The sequence below is a fragment of the Stigmatopora argus genome, chromosome 9, assembly GCF_051989625.1.
Source record: "Stigmatopora argus isolate UIUO_Sarg chromosome 9, RoL_Sarg_1.0, whole genome shotgun sequence".
In the NCBI taxonomy this organism is placed as follows: domain Eukaryota; kingdom Metazoa; phylum Chordata; class Actinopteri; order Syngnathiformes; family Syngnathidae; genus Stigmatopora; species Stigmatopora argus.
In genome coordinates this window covers 4,329,973-4,351,332 of record NC_135395.1, presented here as the reverse complement: position 1 = coordinate 4,351,332, position 21,360 = coordinate 4,329,973, and the positions used below count along the sequence as shown (strand labels likewise).

At 39.4% G+C, this 21,360-nt stretch overlaps 1 protein-coding gene and 4 non-coding genes across 5 annotated transcripts; all 5 read left to right on the top strand.

Annotated features, from left to right (window-relative positions):
• Positions 1-303: 303 nt before the first annotated feature.
• Positions 304-10,736, top strand: LOC144082618 (LON peptidase N-terminal domain and RING finger protein 3-like). The gene is made up of 12 exons (XM_077609887.1): positions 304-1,087; positions 4,106-4,224; positions 4,348-4,470; positions 5,645-5,758; positions 5,832-5,988; positions 6,063-6,147; positions 6,224-6,338; positions 6,441-6,562; positions 7,628-7,786; positions 7,863-8,025; positions 8,105-8,254; positions 9,143-10,736. The coding sequence occupies exons 1-12, from the start codon at positions 385-387 to the stop codon at positions 9,323-9,325; spliced, it is 2,193 nt and encodes a 730-aa protein (XP_077466013.1). The 5' UTR covers positions 304-384; the 3' UTR covers positions 9,326-10,736.
• Positions 10,737-19,138: 8,402 nt separating this feature from the next.
• Positions 19,139-19,210, top strand: trnam-cau (transfer RNA methionine (anticodon CAU)). Its single transcript has one exon. It is a non-coding gene; the product is annotated as a tRNA-Met (tRNA).
• A 603-nt stretch (positions 19,211-19,813) lies between these two features.
• Positions 19,814-19,885, top strand: trnam-cau (transfer RNA methionine (anticodon CAU)). The gene has a single exon. It is a non-coding gene; the product is annotated as a tRNA-Met (tRNA).
• Positions 19,886-20,661: 776 nt separating this feature from the next.
• trnam-cau (transfer RNA methionine (anticodon CAU)) lies at positions 20,662-20,733 on the top strand. The gene has a single exon. It is a non-coding gene; the product is annotated as a tRNA-Met (tRNA).
• Positions 20,734-21,007: 274 nt separating this feature from the next.
• Positions 21,008-21,079, top strand: trnam-cau (transfer RNA methionine (anticodon CAU)). The gene has a single exon. It is a non-coding gene; the product is annotated as a tRNA-Met (tRNA).
• The last annotated feature ends 281 nt before the right edge of the window (positions 21,080-21,360 follow it).

The window sequence follows — 21,360 nt, the reverse complement described above, 5'->3', positions numbered from 1 at the left end:
TTTGTAAAACCGATTTGTAACGCTAAACAACTCATGTATGTATTTGAAATATAGTTTCCTTTGCAATATTGAAAAATCTAATTATATACATGACCCGTCCGGCTGTTCCAGAATGCAGGTCAGAACGGCTGCTGTCCCAGTCACTCCCGTCGTGTGAACGTGTTACATGGCAAATTGTTTTGTAATGGTTTTTTTCTTCTTCTCCAGCGCTTGTCCAATGAGAGTGTTCTATCTCCGTCACGTGACACACTTTTTTACGTAACGCCCCCTCCCCCGGCTGTGTGAATGAGACGCGTGGTTCACGGAGTCAAGTGAGAGCGTGCCGGTAGTCAACCTTCAGTCTTCCCCGTGTACACGTAACGCGAGTGGGGATGCTCCGAGCATATGAGTCCCTCCAACAAACTGGGCGCCATGGTGACAGAAAGCGAGAGCATGTTGCAGCTCGCCGCAGAAGCATTCCGGGCGAAAAACTTCGAGCTGGCCGCGGATATTTACGAGTGCCAGCTCGCGGTTCTGGCGGATGAAAACAGCCGACACGAGCTCACGGTGAGGCGGGCGGACGCGCTCGCTTTCGGGGGCAAATTCGCGGAGGCCTTCGTGGTGTACAGAAAGGCCGGGGAGATGGAGAGGCTGAAACCCGAAAACCTGGACAACCTCGTCGACTACCTGACCTCCATCACGAGGCCGGACAAGGAAGGTGACCGCCGGGGAGCGGACGCGGAAGCCCGGGCGCCGGCGACGGGGTGCCCCCGGGCGGAAGCAACAGGTTGCCGGGGCGAAGACTTCTCCTGTCGGATATGTTTGAGTTCGCTCTTCGAGCCTGTCACTTTGGCGTGCGGACACAGTTTCTGTAAAAAATGTCTGGAAAGAGAAAAGAAAGACAAGGAGGTCATTTGTAAGGAGTGCAGACTCAGCTCCGGAGTGGCGGTCCACAGTTTTCGGGTTAACGTGGTCCTCAGCAACCTACTGGCAAAATGGTTCCCGAGGGTCTACCAGGCAGGCCAGCTGAGACGGGAGGGCAACGGCCTCTACTCGGAGAAAAAAGTGGAAGCTGCTCTGGAGAAATACAACCAGGCGATCTTGATTTGTGAGTCTTTCTATTACAAACTTTTTGCATCTCGCCACATCATAATATCAGCGATTCCCCTCATTATGTGACATGTATTTTTTTCTTTAAACTACTACTGTATTCATTTTAATCACAACCTGCTTTCAAAGTTAATTTTTATTATGCTTATGCTTACAAAACTGCAGGACTTAATGCAAAACTAAAGGCGCTTGATGTGTGTCATGAAAACATGTACTGCAAAGTTCCATCTGCGCGTATCGTGTGTGTGTGTGCGTGCGCGTGTGTGCGTGTGCGTGCGCGTGTGGTGTGTGTGTGTGGGCGTGGGCGTGACACGCACTGCGTCTCCACGTGTTGAATAACCAGCTGAATGTCGACTGGGCCAGTGGGCCAAACATTGCGTAAGGGCGTCACCGCCCCCTTGGCTCAGCAGTTGTGTAATGGGAGAATGACACAAATGTAGGTCAAGGGTGTTATTGTAGGTCACCACTAGGAGTACTTAATAGGCCAACTTCACTTCCATAACAGACATGCTGATGAGACTGCAAGTTAACTCACTGGCTGCCATTGGTGGCGATGGACGTCGAATCCATTCCAAATCATCGCTGGGAGCCCTCCCAGTTCAAATGGATTAGGCGTCTATCGCCCTCAATGGCGATCAAACGTGACCATTCATAGCCAGCGCTTTGTTTCTGCTGTTTTGTTTGACTGCATGTGCAACTTCACTTGTATAATGGGACCCGTGACATGCAGATGAGACGGCAATATTAACTCATAGGCTGGTTTTGAGTGGTGACTATTCAGGAAATCTTAGTTAATTGTTAAAAGTGTGACCTCTAGCCATTATTTCTACTACTACTACAACTACTCCTGCTAGTAGTAGCAGTACTACGAGCAGATACCTGATAGTACCAGTAGTAGCACTACTAGTTCTACCACTACTATTACTACTACTACTACTACTGCTGTTGCTACTACTACTACTAGTGCTACTACTATTACTAGTGCTACTACTGCTGTTGCTACTACTACTATTACTAGTGCTACTACTGCTGTTGCTACTACTACTACTACTAGTGCTACTACTATTACTAGTGCTACTACTACTACTACTACTCCCACCACTACTACTACTAGTGCTACTACTACTACTGCAACTTGTACTACTGCAACTACTACTACTACTGCAACTACTACTACTACTGCAACTACTACTACTAGTACTACTCCCACTACTACTACTAGTACTACTGGTGGTACTACTAATACCTATACTGCTAATACTACTAGGACTACTACAGCTCCATTCTGTGGTTGTACAAAACAATCCCCTACTACTACTGTCACTACCACCACCACCACTACTATTACTGTGTTTTATTATCTCATGCGCCCTATATAGGTTACACATTTTAGGATAGGCCATTCATTGAAGGTGCGCCTTATAGTGTCCAAAATACGGCAACAAAAATGAATGAAGTCTCTTAAAACAAATTCTGACTTGTAGGTCCTAAATTCTCTCAATTTTAAATTTCACTCCGTTGCCTGAAATTGCATCTGAAGAAATGTCCAAATGGCAAACAAAAAATTCTTTGCACATGCAAATAAATTAATTTTCTCCAATTCAAGGAGGAATTTTTAAAAGTTAGTTTGGCTGTGAAATTAGCCTTTGAAATGGAAATTAAATTCTTGTAGTAAGTTGTCTAAAAAAGTTAATTTCCCTTGTTGAAACTGGTAGGACCCATTAATCCATTTTAAATGGAGTATAATAGTCAGAATATTTAATGAGCACTTAAAGGACAAATGGATTCTGTTTTAATTTTTAACTGTCATAAAAATATGCAATTTGAAAAGCATAAAAACTAACTTTACATTACAATCATGCTTCATGAATAAAATCACTAGTAAAAATATAGCCATACATTTTCATCCTGAAACAGAAAGTGTCTTAAATCTCGATTGAGGTCACGAATGCAATCGTTTTTTGTGCTTTGGCATTTGGCTGTTACGTGTCATATCAAGCCAAGCCCACGTTTTTTTTAATGTATTCTTTTGGTTTCATTCTGTTTCGAAGGTATTCATTCACCTTTTGGTATGTCTGTTTTTTGTTAATCTCACTTTTTTTGGTGTTTTTAATTCATTCCAATTTCAGCCACATGTGAATATAAGTCAATCTTCAATATTCTTTAAGCTTAATTTGACATTTGCATAAGTTTTTAGTAGTTATGAAACATAGAATGTGGGTCACCTTGATAGTGCTGTATGGTTTTATAAGGCAGGCGTTTTGTAATATGGCACAAATTCCTTTTGAATTGCAAAAGTCAGTCTTTCATGACTTACCACACATGTAAACTCTCTTATATCTCCAGTTTGCTATTACATATTATAAGTCAGGTTTTAACATTTAAAGTTTAACAGGTTTATTTTTCATGGCAGTTGAATGATGGCTGATTGTGTAAATAGTAATTTAAATGATTTGATGAAGAGAAGCGGCAGATTAATGAATGATTTCACATAAAATTTACTTTTTATGGGAGTAGCCAGTTGGAAACGTTTCAGCTTTTATTTCAGCGTTTTATTCCTAATAAACTTGCAATCCATCTTCAATAATTCAGAGTCAAGTTCACGTTCTTTGAGATTCAATTCAGAACTTTTTTTTTACTGTTTACTTACCAAAGCCAAAACCCAGAAAAGTAGATTACACTTTGTATCCTTTTTTATTTTTTATTTTCCCACTTTGAACAGACATGGGAGGGAATTAAACGCAGCAATTTTTTAATGCGTGTTTATTTAACCCTTCAAAGCCCATACCACTAAATAATTGACAGCAAATCAACCTTTTTTTAAACACTGAGCCTTTAAAATGCAACAGAAATTCAAATATAAATTGTAATTAATTTGTATTATATTTAAATTCATATTGATACATCAGTTTTTTTCAGGGGGAAAAATCCCACATTGCTCAAAATTCCTGTATCAAATATGATACAAACAGGGTTAATATGACTCTTAGTCTTTTTTTCTTCTTCCACACTTTAGCACCCGCAGACCACATCCTTTTCAGTAACCGTTCCCAGATCTACTCCAGTCTGAAAGACTACGAAAAGGCCCTAAGGGATGCTGAGATGGCTTGCAGACTTATGCCTCTGTGGTCCAAGGTATGACCTAATAACCAAGAAAGAAATCCACATCTTTCCTGGAGTTGAACTCAATTTGAAGCTTTTCTTCTATCTTTTTTAAATCTCGTCACACTTTTAATTCTACCTTCTTCATGCCAACAGGGCCATGTTCGTAAAGCACATGCTCTGGTGTCACTGGGTAGGACTGAAGAAGCTCTAAGAGAATACCTGCTATGTCTCTCGATAGAGCCTGAATGTCGACTGGCCAGAAATGAAGCTCACAAGGTATTCACTCTCTTGCGTGCTTACTGCTTTTTGAAGAATTTCATCAACTGATTGATTCACTTTATTGACAATGTCCAATCTAAACCATTGTGTAGTCATAGTTTTTCTTAATACAACTACAAAATAGAAAATTAGACTTAAAACTAAGACTCCAACAACGCAAGGGACTACAATAGTCCAGTGTTGCCAATATTATATAACAATATATTGAACTACTGTGTATTCTGGTGTACAAGTCCCACCTTTAAAAACAGAACATAAACTTAAAATCTTCAAGAACAAAAAAAAAAAAACTTCATATTTCAAGTAATATTTTGTGTGTGAAATATAGATTTCAAAAAGCGAGATCAAGAATGGACATTTTGTTTACACCCATCTCGCTCACCCGGAAAAGTTAGTCATTTTTTAAAAACTTTTGTTAATCTTTTGAAGAATAGTTTTTTTCTTAGAGCTGTATTTTGGCTTTTGATTCTGAATGATTTTGATTTATATATTTGGCTTTTAATTTTATAACTTTATTGAGAGACATTTTTTGCATTTCATTTTTTTATGTAAATAAAAAGATATATGTAATACTATTTTTTTTTCATGGTCTTAAAAAATAGGGGTTTGGCTCAATGGCGACAAAACATGGAAAACAAATACCTCGGTAGTAAAAAAAAATCTATATAATGACTTTCCGAGAAATAACATTTAACAAATTGTGAAATAACATATTTTAATGATATACAAGTCAGACCTGTGCATAAGTAGCAGGTCCATCCAAAGTAATGAAAAAAAAATGTGACCTATATTTCAATGATGTATAGACATCAGCAAACCGGAAAAGCACACATACTCTCTACTGGAAAACTCCGAACCTATAGGGAACAATATACGAGAAATTAATTAATTTTAAAAAAAAGGTCTCTGTTGATATCTTACTATGTTTCATTTTAATAATAATGGAGGAGTAGGCATCTTAATTAATGTCTTCATTCAAAAGACGAACAACGCGAGTGAGTTTTAGAGCCCTCCGAGGTGCTCAAAAATATGCAGTGCTTTAAAAACTACACTAAAGCCAAAATGAAGCAAAAAGCAGCAAATGTATAACATTTCTGTCATTTTATCAGATACTCCCAAAGGAAAAGCAAATAGTTAAATATTGCAAATGACATCAGCTTATTTTGTAAAGCTTCTCAGTGACCTTTTGGCCCCTGTGGTGACTGATAAGGTGCCCATCTCGGACGTCCCCAACATCGTACCTGCAAGAAGGCACATGAAGAACGGCATCAGTGCGACCTGTCAGGTAAGAGAAGATTTTGTTAGCATAGTTTGACAATACGTTTAAGCGTAACGTTTTCGTAACGTGCTTCCCCCAGATTTTTGGCCCTGTCCAGTTATCATCGGAGTTGAGTCTGGGGGTCCGAAAGACGGACCACTGTCTTCTACAGAAGAGGAAACGAAGGATCACAGAGGAGTGGGAAAGGGGGATGGGTGAAGAAGAAAGAAGTGATGCTAAAAAAAGATTAAAGTCCGGTGAGTCCAAATATAGTAACTAAGGCAATAATGCGCCACAAAATTAGACGCTGAACGGAGGTCTCGTATTTTAGAATTGGCACAGGTGAAGGATCCGTGGAGGACTCCAGTTGGTGATGTTTTGGACCCGACAGATCTGGAATGTTCTCTCTGCATTAGGTCAGGAGATTTCTATATATTTGGAATCATTTGCAATTGTTAACATAAACATGCTGAAGGGCTGTCTTTCACCCAGGTTGCTCTACGAGCCGGTAACGACGCCGTGCGGTCACAGCTTCTGTCTTCAGTGTCTCAAAAGATGTCTGGACCACAACCCAAAGTGTCCCCTCTGCAAAGAAGAGCTGTCAGAAGTACGCCAGTTTCCAGTTCAAATTATTCTCTCTGCAAATGACGATGTAGCGGGGACACAATTGATCATCACTAAGCGCCCACTAATCTGCGTCTCTCCACAGTACCTAGTCCAAAGACAATACTCCAAGACCACATTAATGGAAAACCTCATCGCAAGATATCTTCCGTCCGAGCTCATGGAAAGACAGAAAATCCACAACGAGGAGATGGCTGAGCTTTCCAAGTAAGCTTAGAGGTTCCTCTTAATTGACTTGGCATTTCTTATTATAACACACCTTCTGTTGTTGTTCTTGTGATCATTTATATGACATGTTGAACATGACTATAGCTTTCTTTGAGAAGTCTGGAGTTTGGTAACGTTTCCCTTTGTGCCACGCCCTTATTTTGGGGCTGACATAACTTGCACTGTGGTTTGACCTACTGCCCCACTGTAGCCCGTCGGTCGAGATGACACACTGACCTCTTATAAGATAGGCGTCACGCCAAGTATCAAGTACCAACAGCCAGGGAGCAGAGCAAACTAAATCTATTCATAGCTATTCACCTTTTAGAGAGAGTCTTGTTATTCAGGCCTGTATTTTTAAATTTTATTGTCAAAGGTCTATTCTTTCTTGCTGGTGATAAATTGGCCAGATGGAATCAGTGCACTTTGCCATTGTAAATTTTTCAATATGCTTTGCTTCACAATGTATGTATTTTACCATTGCACATATGCATAGTATGCAAAGTAATGGTTCTCAATTTTGGGGTGGAATACTATTGAATGGTGAAGTATCATCATTAAAATTCAGGAATGGGTTGAATATTGATTACAAAAATGGATAAAGGGATATTCCAAGAGTTGGAAGTTTAGAAAAATGGATTTTCCAAAGGAAAAATCCAAATTACATATAAAAAATATTCCAATGTTTTTTATCTGAGTCCAAAATTCTACAATAAATGTTTTTAAAGATTCCAAACACCAAAAGCTAAAACCCAAATTAAAAAAATAAATTAATTTTATATATATATATATATATATATATATATATATATATATATATATATATATATATATATATATATATATATATATATATATGCAACAAAAACCTGTAATAAATAAATAAAGGCAAACTGTTGACCTTAAAAGTTTAGCACAGTCAACTTAAGAGCACCAGTTAAAAATACTTTAAATTGAAAATGGTATTTTTCATGTTAAAGCATCATTTTAGAAGGAATTGAAGTACATTTTTAATTGTGATGCTTTCTTCCCATCGCTAACTTCGAATTGTGTATTTGTCCTCAGCCTCAACAAGAACGTGCCTATATTTGTGTGCACCATGGCCTTCCCCACCGTCCCCTGTCCCCTCCATATCTTTGAGCCCTGCTACCGACTGATGATTCGCCGATGCATGGAGACGGGAACCAACTGTTTCGGCATGTGTCTGGGGGACGACCTCAAGGGGTAGGTGCAGCAGTCGCTTTCGGCGTACGCGTACTTATCATCGAAAAAAACCCATCCCCTGTTTTCTTCTCGCTAGGTTTGCAGACTACGGCTGCCTGCTGGAGATTCGCGACGTGCAGTTCTTCTCCGACGGGCGCTCGGTCGTGGACACTATCGGCAGGCGGAGATTTAAAGTCGTCCAGCAGAGGGAGAGAGATGGCTACAACACTGCCGACATCGAGTACCTGGAGGACGTCAAGGTAAAATTGAAAACACGGATGAGAGAGGAGGAGTGGTCATTTTTGCAGAATTTAAATTGGGTTGATAAACGCTTTGTAGGTGGAGGGCTTGGCAGTGGGCGAGCTGCAGTCGTTACACGACTCCGTGTATGACCAGGCTCTGGTCTGGGTCAACTCCCTGAAAATTGAGCAAAAGGAACGTATTGAAGGCCACTTTGGACCCATACCTGAGAAGGACTCTGAACTTCAGGTATGTTTGAAAAAAATCACTTTGAGTCTCATGGCCCACCAGATTTATTAGATTAGATCACTTTATTCATCCCGTATTCGGGAAATTTCATTGTCACAGTAGCAAGAGGGTGAGAATATAGACACAGAAAAAGATATTTTAGTCATAAATAAATAGGTAATAAATAAGTTAATAAATAAATAAATATATAAATAAATAAACGTGTTGATGAAATATATATATACACACATGTACATAAATATACACATACACACATGTACATAAATATACACATACACATAGATGTACATAAATATATACATACACATTCATGTACATGAATATACACATACACATACATGTACATAAATATACACATACACATACATGTACATAAATATACACATACACATACATGTACATAAATATACACATACACATACATGTACATAAATATACACATACACATACATGTACATAAATATACACATACACATACATGTACATAAATATACACATACACATACATGTACATAAATATACACATACACATACATGTACATAAATATACACATACACATACATGTACATAAATATACACATACACATACATGTACATAAATATACACATACACATACATGTACATAAATATACACATAGATGTATTATTATTATATGTGAATCACTGAAAGAAACTCCGATTGTCTTTGAGTTCACTGTGTGCTGTTAGGGCCCAAGTTTTTCAATGGCCAGAATTTCCAAAATTGAAGTTTTAACCCCCCAAAAATGACTCATTGACTAAGTGAATGAATGAATGAATCTAAAGTTTATATATTTCCACATAATCCTTTTATAAAAGAAAATTTGGTGTGCTGTAAATTGACTTGACTTTGTTGAACCTTTGGCAGGCCAGTCCAAACGGTCCGTCGTGGTGTTGGTGGTTACTTGCCGTGCTTCCATTAGAGGGCCGAGCCCAGCTACCTTTCCTCGCCATCACGTCTCTGAAAGACCGCCTGAGCGGCATCCGCAAAGTTCTGCTCTTCATGGCCCACAGCAGACGTCGGGGACACACTTTGGGTCAAAGGTCATAATCATGCTCGCCCCGACGAGCATTTGACCCGTTGTTCTTCCTTCTGTGACTTTACATTCAAGTGACACCACCTTCCAATAATTCATTCTTCTAAGGGATGGAAAGCAACCCTTCCTCTTTATTTCATTTTTTGTAAAGACAGACTTTTTGTCAAGATGTTTATTTCGCTATATTTATGGATTATCATCTTTCTTTGGAACACTGTTCATTTCGCTAATGCGCACAACATAAGCAATGGACTCAATGTCTGCCTGCCGCTCCTTATTGAGTTTTAATATTATTGCACCAAAATGAAAACAAAAGCTAGTACATATTTTTGCATTTTTTCTGAAGTGAGTTGCTAACAGTTTTAAAGCAAACACAAAGCCCCCAGTATACATATATTTTGTATGTACAGTGCTTAACAAATTTAGACCACCAAATATTGGTTTATGAAATATTATACCGGTTACGTGTAAAACATTATTTTCCATACTTGGCTAAACAGAATTAATACAAATTACAATTATTATATCACAATTTCCATCACTGGAAATTGATTTGTAGAACATTCATTGCTATATGTAATATATTTTTATAATAATAATTTTTCTATAAATTAATATAATGTGAAGAAAAAGAAATGCATCTCTACACGCCATTAATGCTTTGTCACATATTGCCGTATAATATTTCTTATTCTTTATTCATTTTGTATGAATAACTCTGACTTTTTAGCATATTTTTATCCATTATCAAAACAAAATGAATAATATTCAATGTTGGTCTATTCCATTTGTTAAGCACTTTATGTATCTAAGTGTACTTGAGAATTCTGAGAGACCAAAAGTACACTTAAAAAAAAAAAAAATTGGAAATGCATTCACTGCAATTAAGTGAATTATGATTGAAAAAAGGAGGTGATATTTATCAAGTGAAACCTCACTTTAAATTAGAAAAACTCTCTATACTTTGACTGACTATTTCTAATTGATTTGAATGTGAACTCTTTTTCTTTTGTCTGGCGTGGCATTTTTTTCTTAATTTCCATTATTTATTTATTTCATTATTTATGCAAGCAATTACATTGTTTACATGTTACCTGTTCCGCAGGATTGTTTATTTGAACGTAGAAATGTAGAGTAAATGCAGGAGAGAAAAAAAAATGCTCACATTGCTGCTTTGCTTCTGAACATTTGAAATGCACATTGATTAAGTCAGTGTTAATTGTTTAATTGGTACTTCCATCCAAAAGAGGGAAAATAACTCCGTAGAATGGAATAACTCCAAAGTATATATATGTAGATTTAAGAAAAAAAATCTTCCTATCATATGCAATAGTACAAAGATGTCAACTTAAATCAATCATTTCAATTTATTTGTCCTCTTATCTGCAATTAAGTAAATTCAGCAATAAAACTGCGTAAGGTAAAGTCATTTTTCTTTAAATTATTTTTCAAATTTTGTCTGGGTCCGCAACATATTTCATTTTTATTTTTTCATCATATGTTGTATCAAAATCAAGGAATTCCCATGACTTTCTTAGTACAATTTAAGAAATATCGCGTTGGCCAAAAAGGGAAATGCTTTCAGTCAAATTTAATTACTGTATACCTACATTGTAAAAAGAGTGAAAATCAATTTTCATTAGAATAATGTTTTTTACATTGAGAAGTTAATGTAGTACACGTTAGGTTGCATTTTGGTTGAAAACATAAAATGTTCTTCCACTGATAACAGTTCAAGTGCCTTAAGTTGGACTTCCTATTTTGTCGAAAGTGGAATGTGATTCGTTTTTTTTTTTTTTAAATGATGTATCTTTTATTCGAATACATTCGGATTTTCAGTTTTAAGAGATGGTAAGACTCAGGTGGATATTCACAAAGAAGGGTTGAATATGACCATGTTTTAAATCATGTTAAAGCAAGCTAATGATGAATATGTAAAATGTTTGTCCCCTGTGTCAATTACGTTTGTAGAATCAGCAATTTAACTCATGGGCTGCCATTGATGTCTATTTTGACCCCGGTCAAATCGGATTGGACGTCTATCGCCGTTAATGGCAGTGAATACAATGCTTCCTTTAAAACTGGTTTAAATGACGAGAAAGCGTGGAAAGTGATAAGTTATGAATGCAACAGTTTGCTGCTTCCTTGTTTTATTGTTTCAATGTATTTGCCAAGTAAACTGGATACTTTAAGGTTGTTAATGTCATTAGAAATGCCCTGTTAATCGGCAATCTGGCAAAATTATAATAAAAGTCTGAACAAGCACATTATAAGAGCAATCAATGCAAGTTTATTTTGCGGATTGTTTGATTTTTTTCGATAGAGGGCTTTAAATAGTCCCCATGTCATTATTTTGGCAACAAAGTTAGAAAAGCCAGGATTGTTTTTTCGAGATACGAGCTTAATGCGTTTCGGGTCTGAGCTCGTATGTCGATTTTTTCGTAACTCAAACGAACGTTTCCCATAGAAATGAACTAAAAACAAATTAATTCATTCCAACCCTCTGAAAAAACACCAAAAACAGGATATCGGATTGGAAAAACATTTTTATTTGTTCTAATTTACAATCTATTAACAAAGTAACAAATAACTAGTGGTTTAATACTACTAAAATGTGTTTAATATTAAAGTATTAAAATTAGACGGATTTCGCAGAGGGGAGGGAGACGGACAGAGAGGGGGGGAGACTTTTTGCACGGCAACGTGCTCGTAACATAACATAAACAAATTTTAAGGAACTTGGATTACGATGCAGACACACAAAAATAAGTTTAATCTAACCTTGCACTAAACTTAATTCTAATTTTGTTTTACATTTTTATACCTTTCTTCTCCCGGGTTGGTTCTATTTGCCCCGCCTCCACCCTGACTTTCAGATGCAACCTATCGAGGGTTGTTTGCTTTTGACTTCCCTTCAAAATATTCCCAAAATGATGGGACACAAATGTCCTCACAATAGGATAACGCACGACCACTTGCCAACGAGAAGTAGTATATACGCCATTCGCACTGACTAACGGGAAAAAAAAGCACTGAAAAAATTTGTCTCGTATCTCAAGATGAATATTTGCTCAAAATTTTACTCATATCTCAATTTGCTCGTATGTCGGGGCACTCGTATGTCGAGGTACCACTGTACAGACGCTCCCCTACTTACGAACGAGTTAGGTTCCGAGCGATTGTTCATAAGTTGAATTTGTTCGCAAGTTGATTCAGTGCTATACAGACGCTCCCCTACTTACGAACATTCAACTTACGAACAACGGTACATACGAACATGTCTGCAAATTGCGTTTAAGTCCAAAAATGTTCGCAAGTCCAATTTTGTATTTCGCGCCTTTTTCGGAGTAGTACTTCTTTCCGCCGCTAATAGCGACGCCTGGCGCTGTGAGAGCTCAGCTCACCCAGCATCTACCTTCTTCTTCGTTGCAATGCGGAAGTGCGTGAATGTATCTCCAGTGTGCAAAGAACCTTTTTCATTTGTATCATTAAATATCTCATGCATCCAATATTGAATATGGTTGGTAAAAAGCTAAAGGCTTCTATTGAGGGAGTTGCAAGGAAGAGGCAAGCCATTTCATTTGAAACGAGTGGCAATAATAACGAAGCTTGATGCGCGTGAGAGTGGTGAGCGTTTCACGGGCATTGAATCGTTCGACCGTCAGTACCATTTATAAACAGAAAGATCGAGCAGCAGGACCCAAATATTGAACGTTGCACAAAGTTTGCAAATCAATTGAATGATGCCATACAGGGCTACCGCATCATTTATGATGAAAAAAAGAAGAAAACTGTGCAATCGTCATTAGGTCGCTTCTTTTGGCCAGTTTCTAATACATAAATCTCTCTCTCTCTCTACAGTACTGTACATATTCTCTCCATTTTATTAAATGTTTTTTTTTCAGTACAAACCAATGCGTGTTACTTATACAAGCCTTAAACATACAAATGCACTTATATAAACCTTCAATATACTTATATCGGCCTTAAACATAAATTATAATACAAAATATAGCACTGAATCAACTTACAAACAAATTCAACTTATGAACAATCGCTCGGAACCAATTGCGTTCGTAAGTAGTGGAGCGTCTGTATTTTGTACAGTGGTACCTCGAGATACGAGCTTAATCCGTTTTTTTTCCACGACAACGCACTCGTAAACGGAACAAACAAATTTAAATTAACTTGGATTAATATATACAGACACTCAAACATACGTTTAATGTGACTTTACACAAAACTGAATTCTAATTTTGTTGTAATCTTTTGTTACCTTCGTTTTTCGGGTTGGCGGTTTGCCATGCCTCCGCCCTCACGTTCGCTATCGATGGACTGTTTGCTGTTGTATTGCCTTTAAAATATTCCCAAAATGATGGACACAAATGTCCTCACAATAGGATAACGCACGACCACTTTCCAACGAGAAATAGTCTTTAAAGAACGATCGCGGGAGCTTCTTTCCTTAGAAAGAATAACAGGAAATACAATAGTTGAGCTTACCCACGTATTGATTGTGGGTAATGAAGTTTTATTTTGAGAAAGGTTGCCATTGCCTATGGGTGTTGTGTGCACGAGTATACTTCATTACCCAGAAAGCCCTTTTTGCATGCGCGTTGTGCGTTTCCAGGTCCTAGGAGGAACTCGTCTGAATTAATCGTTCCGTGCTCGTAAATATTGTTATACCCGAAAGATATGCAAAAAAGACCTGGCTTGGTCGCATCACGAAATTTTGACCGCATAACGGGCGAATTATTCGATCGAAATTTCCCCCGTAAGACGAGCATTTTGTATGACGAGCGGTCGTATGACGAGGTACCACTGTATTATAATTTATGTTTAAGGCCTATATAAGTATATTGAAGGTTTATATAAGTGCATTTTTATGTTTAAGGCTTGTATAAGTAACCTGCATTGGTTTGTACTGAAAAAAACATTTAACAAACGATCGTCGAACGATTCAGGTTGTATGCCCGTGCGACGCTCACCATTTTCTCCCCCGCATCAAGCTTCTTTATTATTGCCACTTTCGTTTCAAATGAAATGGCTTGCCTCTTCCTTGCACTACCACCCTCACTAGAAGCCTTTCGCTTTTCACCAACCATATTGAATAATGGATGCACGAGATATTGAATGATAAAAATGTTCTTTGCGCACTGGAGATACGTTCACGCACTTACGCACTGCAACGAAGTGGGCAGAGGGAGGTGGATGCTGGGTGAGCTCTCACAGCGCCAGGCGTCGGTATTAGCGGCGGAAAGAAGCACTACAAGAAGTAGCCGAAAGAAGCCAGGCTCACAGAACAAAGAAAGTTGTAAAAACATTAAAGTAAAAAGTATAAAGTACAAAGTAAAGTAAAGAGGAATGTATTAAGAAATATTAAAATGTAATTTAAAAAACGATAAAAGGGCTGTAAAACACGAAAAACATAAGAATATACAGAGCTACTGTCATTGGCTTCCGCGTGACGGCACAATCTTGGAGAAAAAGAGGAAGAAAAAACCTATGCGCAGACATGTTCGTATGTACCGTTGTTTGTAACTCGAATGTTCGTAAGTAGGGGAGCGTCTGTATAGCTGATCTCGTTTCCATGATCTTGAACTTTGTATACTACTACCTTCTACATAAAGCTTTAGATTGGTTGTCCATCTCCTCGTGGCCTCCGATTGGCTGTTCACTGATTCAGGGTGTCCCTCGGAATATTTTGCGTAATGTGTAACATTTCATGTATTTGTACTTTACAGGGTTGGCTAAACTTCCCAAATGGGAACAGTTCACTTTACTGCTTGCATCAATAGTTTCAATCAATTATTTAGATCTTTAACCTTTTGAAACTATCTTATCTATCAATGAGTAATGTTTTAGGGAAATATATATATTCTTTGTCTTCTGTTTTAATGGTTTTGGTGATGTTTGGCATGCTTTCATCAGAATACTCGAAATTAAGCAAACTCATTCTAGATTTTAATCAACCTATTTCCATATATTTTCAATAGTGTTCATTCAGGGTTGAGTTGGTTTAGCCGCCAATTAAGGCAATAAATGTCCAATCCATACCTTGAGATTGACTGGCGACCATTTAGGGGCCACCTTGCTGCCCATAGTTGGCAGAGATAGGCTCCAGCATCCCCCAGGACTCTTGCGAATATGATTGAATGTCCACTCCATTTAGCTTTATATTTTTATTTAATTTAACTGAGCGTCTATTGTTGTCAATGGCAGGCAATTAGGTAAATGGAGTACTGTGAAAAAAACAACAACTTTACAGTGTTGGTTGGCATATTTCTGTTTTTATTCATTTTAATTTGTTACTTTATGAACAGACTATTAATCTATAATTTTATTCTTTGGTAACAATATATAACATCATAATTAATAATGCAAAAATATATACATCAAGATGTATGAACATTAGATTTTGGCCACACGTGTTTCCAAAATATTAATATTTTGGCATATCCTATAAAAAATGACCCTAATGTTTTTTTTTTTTTTTTTTTTTTAAATTGCCAAAGAAAATCGTTTTCCCTAAAATTCGGAATGATAAAGAGTATTTTCTCCAAATATTATTGTTGTTGAAACTGTTAAAATTTGAGTTGAACAAAACTGTCCAATCCACTATGAACATTCACAAGATCAAACACAAGTAAAGCACACCGAGACAGATGAGTGAAATTTTGAAGCTTCCGCAGAAGGAGAATACGGAGGTGGTGGGTCCGACGACTCTACTTCTACAGAAAATATTTTACTTAGGGCAAGATTTCATGACATACAAATTCCCTGTTACAAAGATGCAGCGCGACAGTGACACCGATGATGGTGGTGATACTGATGATGTTAAAGGCTACATATAAACATATAAACAAAGGACGTACCCTATTACAAAGATGCATGGTTTTGAAACCGATGGTTGTGATGTGGATGGAAGGTCTCTATGACATGGCCATGACACGGATTGAAGGTGATGTCATAGATTGAAACATTATTTGATTACTTTCAAGATTATTTCACAAAAACATTGGTGAACTTTATTTTACCCAATTTGAAATCATCCAAAACACTGACCGGTGTAATAGTATCCTAAAGTCAACATTTTTGACGCTGTTGTGTACTTTTTTGCATGACAACAGCATATTTTGTGCAGCTGTTAGAAGGAAGCACAAAACAGTCCAACTGACACATGGCTTTAATTTCCACATTGAGCAATTGTACTTTCATTGCAGGGAATGCAGGCTGTTTCACAAACAAGCGAAATTCAAGAACGGATCGACTTATCTATCAAAACAACACTCTAAATTATCCGAATTGTTGACAAAGCACTGATGCAACAAGCTGGTCAGTCATAGCTTATGCAAGGTGGATAAATGTAGGTCAGTTACTCAGTCAAAGGTGAGAGACAAAAAAAACATGATTTAAAAGTGAACTGTTTTTTTTAAACCACACTGCTAAAATAGCTTCAAGTTAAGGACAGCAGTGGTGCAGTTATTAGCTCAAATTGTCCTGTGACTGAAAAGTTGGTGGTTCAATTCCAGGGTATGCCTGTTGAAGTACCCCTGAGCAAGGCACTGAACCCAAATTTACCCCCAATTAGTGTAGTGGTTAGCGCGTCGGCCTCACAGTTCTGGGGGTCCTGGGTTCAAAATCTTGGTTGGTCCACCTGTGTGGAGTTTGCATGCTGACTTCCACCCACATTCCAAAAACATATTGGTCACTTTAAATTGCCCCTCGGTGTGAGTCTGAATGGTTGTTCGTCTCCTCGTGCCCTGCGATTGGCTGGCCACCGATTCAGGGTGTCCTCTGCCTCGTGCCCGAAGACAGCTGGGATAGGCTCCGACACCCCCTGCGACCCTAGTGAGGATAAAGCGGTTCAGAAAATGAATGAATGAATAGTGTAGGTGCTAATGTAAAGTGCTTTGGGCTTGACAAAAACGTGTAGATAAATGTGCTATATCATTATTTACTATTTAAATTTGCATAATACACGAGGGACTAAGCCAAACCCATTAATGTGAACTGTACTTTGAAGTCGTGGTATCAAAATACAATAATCAGACAATTGTTTTCATGGCACACCCCTTATTTTTGTCTCCTCACCTCTAGGATTATGAGTCTTGCCAAGATTGTCAGTTATATAATCTGTAAATGAGAAGGTCAACCTTAGGAGTCATCCCTATGGATACTTGGCATTTAGGCAAACGTAGTCTATCGAGGCTGGTCCAGTTTGGAATTAGGTGCCTTGTGTCTATGTGTGTGTGCGTGTTGTTGTGTAGAGCAAAAATAGGGCAGCAATGCCAGTATTATCTAACTTACCCAGAAAAATAAGTATGGGAAGTTAATGTGGCCCTCTGAGTGACTACATGCACACATAATTGTCTAGCAAATAGTGAGACACTTTGAATGATAAAGTAACATAGTATTTATTTCTGGATGAGTGTGAGACGATGGGCATGATGGGACTGAGTTAGGGGTTTTATAATAATGTAACAACGCCTTAGACATCTCAATCAAATTACCTGTATGACATGAAATATATGTGCTATCTTTACAGTTAAAAGAAGGATCCTGGGGAAGTGTGCATGTTCCGGAACTTCTCAATCATTGAGAGTTCAGCTCAGATGACAGAGCAGAGTGAAGCAGCGGAAGCGTGCTGGGACCATAACCGCTAGCACTGATTCTATTTGTCCACCCACTTCTGTGTATACAGAATATAAACGGGTACATGATTTTGAATACTGATGTCTGATTGCAGGGGAGAAAGCATAGTTAACTCCTATGTGTGAATAGAAGAGTGGTGCAGCAGAAGTGCGCTGGGCCCATAACCCAGGGGTCGATGGATCGAAACCATCCTCTGCTACACCAATTCGAATAGTCTACACACTTCTGAGCAGATGCAAAGAAGAAAAGGGTACATACCACACTCTGATTGCAGGGGAGAAAACATAGCAAACTTACAAGCTTGGACAGCAGAGTGGTGCAGCGGAAGCGTGCTCGGCCCATAATCCAGAGGTCGATGGATCGAAACCATCCTCTGCTGGACTGATTCTTCGTACAGATGCTAAGAAAAACTCGTACGTTATTTTGAGTACCGAACTCTTATTGCAGGGGAGAAAACATAGCAAACTTGCTAGCTTGGACAGCAGAGTGGCACAGCGGAAGCGTGCTGGGCCCATAACCCAGCGGTCAATGGATCGAAACCATCCTCTGCTACTCCGATTCGAATTGTGAACACACTTCTCAGCAGATGCAAAGAAGAAAAGGGTACATTATTTTAAGTACCAAACTCTTATTGCAGGGGAGAAAACATAGCAAACTTGCTAGCTTGGACAGCAGAGTGGGGCAGCGGAAGCATGCTGGGCCCATAACCCAGAGGTCGATGTATTGAAACCATCCTCTGCTAGACTGATTCTTTGTGCAGTACGTTATTTTGAGTACCGAACTCTTATTGCAGGGGAGAAAACATAGCAAACTTGCAAGGTTGCACAGCAGAGTGGCGCAGCGGAAGCGTGCTGGGCCCATAACCCAGAGGTCGACGGATCGAAACCATCCTCTGCTAGACCAATTCTTTGTGCAGATCCTAAGAAGAACTAGTATGTTATTTTGAGTACCGAATTCTCATTACAGGGGAGAAAACATAGCAAACTTGCAAAGTTGCACAGCAGAGTGGCGCAGTGGGAGCGTGCTGGGCCCATAACCCAGAGGTCGATGGATCGTAACCATCCTCTGCTAGACTGATTCTTTGTGCAGATCCTAAGAAAAACTAGTACGTTATTTTGAGTACCGAACTCTTATTGCAGGGGAGAAAACATAGCAAACTTGCAAGATTGTACAGCAGAGTGGCGCAGCGGAAGCGTGCTGGGCCCATAACCCAGAGGTCGATGGATCGAAACCATCCTCTGCTAGACCGATTCTTTGTGCAGATGCTAAGAAAAACTTGTACGTTATTTTGAGTACCGAACTCTTATTGCAGGGGAGAAAACATAGCAAACTTGCAAGGTTGTACAGCAGAGTGGCGCAGCGGAAGCGTGTTGGGCCCATAACCCAGAGGTCGATGGATCGAAACCATCCTCTGCTAGACCGATTCTTTGTGCAGTTGCTAAGAAAAACTCGTACGTTATTTTGAGTACCGAACTCTTATTGCAGGGGAGAAAACATAGCAAACTTGCAAAGTTGTACAGCAGAGTGGCGCAGAGGAAGCGTGCTGGGCCCATAACCCAGAGGTCGATGGATCGAAACCATCCTCTGCTAGACCGATTCTTTGTGCAGATCCTAAGAAGAACTAGTATGTTATTTTGAGTACCGAATTCTCATTGCAGGGGAGAAAACATAACAAACTTGCAAAGTTGCACAGCAGAGTGGCGCAGTGGAAGCGTGCTGGGCCCATAACCCAGAGGTCAATGGATCGAAACCATCCTCTGCTAGACTGATTCTTTGTGCAGTACGTTATTTTGAGTACCGAACTCTTATTGCAGGGGAGAAAACATAGCAAACTTGCAAGATTGTACAGCAGAGTGGCGCAGCGGAAGCGTGCTGGGCCCATAACCCAGAGGTCGATGGATCGAAACCATCCTCTGCTAGACCGATTCTTTGTGCAGTTGCTAAGAAAAACTCGTACGTTATTTTGAGTACCGAACTCTTATTACCGGGGAGAAAACATAGCAAACTTGCAAAGTTGTACAGCAGAGTGGCGCAGAGGAAGCGTGCTGGGCCCATAACCCAGAGGTCGATGGATCGAAACCATCCTCTGCTAGACCGATTCTTTGTGCAGATCCTAAGAAGAACTAGTATGTTATTTTGAGTACCGAATTCTCATTGCAGGGGAGAAAACATAGCAAACTTGCAAAGTTGCACAGCAGAGTGGCGCAGTGGAAGCGTGCTGGGCCCATAACCCAGAGGTCGATGGATCGTAACCATCCTCTGCTAGACTGATTCTTTGTGCAGATCCTAAGAAAAACTAGTACGTTATTTTGAGTACCGAACTCTTATTGCAGGGGAGAAAACATAGCAAACTTGCAAGATTGTAGAGCAGAGTGGCGCAGCGGAAGCGTGCTGGGCCCATAACCCAGAGGTCGATGGATTGAAACCATCCTCTGCTAGACCGATTCTTTGTGCAGATGCTAAGAAAAACTCGTACGTTATTTTGAGTACCGAACTCTTATTGCAGGGGAGAAAACATAGCAAACTTGCAAGGTTGTACAGCAGAGTGGCGCAGCGGAAGTGTGCTGGGCCAATAACCCAGAGGTCGATGTATCGAAACCATCCTCTGCTAGACTGATTCTTTGTGCAGTACATTATTTTGAGTACCGAACTCTTATTGCAGGGGAGAAAACATAGCAAACTTGCAAGGTTGTACAGCAGAGTGGCGCAGCGGAAGCGTGCTGGGCCCATAACCCAGAGGTCGATGGATCGAAACCATCCTCTGCTAGACCGATTCTTTGTGCAGATCCTAAGAAGAACTAGTATGTTATTTTGAGTACCGAATTCTCATTGCAGGGGAGAAAACATAGCAAACTTGCAAAGTTGCACAGCAGAGTGGCGCAGTGGGAGCGTGCTGGGCCCATAACCCAGAGGTCGATGGATCATAACCATCCTCTGCTAGACTGATTCTTTGTGCAGATCCTAAGAAAAACTAGTACGTTATTTTGAGTACCGAACTCTTATTGCAGGGGAGAAAAAATAGCAAACTTGCAAGATTGTACAGCAGAGTGGCGCAGCGGAAGCGTGCTGGGCCCATAACCCAGAGGTCGATGGATCGAAACCATCCTCTGCTAGACCGATTCTTTGTGCAGATGCTAAGAAAAACTTGTACGTTATTTTGAGTACCGAACTCTTATTGCAGGGGAGAAAACATAGCAAACTTGCAAGGTTGTACAGCAGAGTGGCGCAGCGGAAGCGTGCTGGGCCCATAACCCAGAGGTCGATGGATCGAAACCACCCTCTGCTAGACCGATTCTTTGTGCAGTTGCTAAGAAAAACTCGTACGTTATTTTGAGTACCGAACTCTTATTGCAGGGGAGAAAACATAGCAAACTTGCAAAGTTGTACAGCAGAG

Coding starts and splice junctions, on each gene's coding strand:
- LOC144082618 (XM_077609887.1), top strand. CDS start 385: ATGAGTCCCTCCAACAAACTGGGCGCCATGGTGACAGAAAGCGAGAGC. Junction 4,471..5,644: donor CCAGAAATGAAGCTCACAAG/GTATTCACTCTC, acceptor TATTTTGTAAAG/CTTCTCAGTGACCTTTTGGC. Junction 5,759..5,831: donor GCATCAGTGCGACCTGTCAG/GTAAGAGAAGAT, acceptor TGCTTCCCCCAG/ATTTTTGGCCCTGTCCAGTT.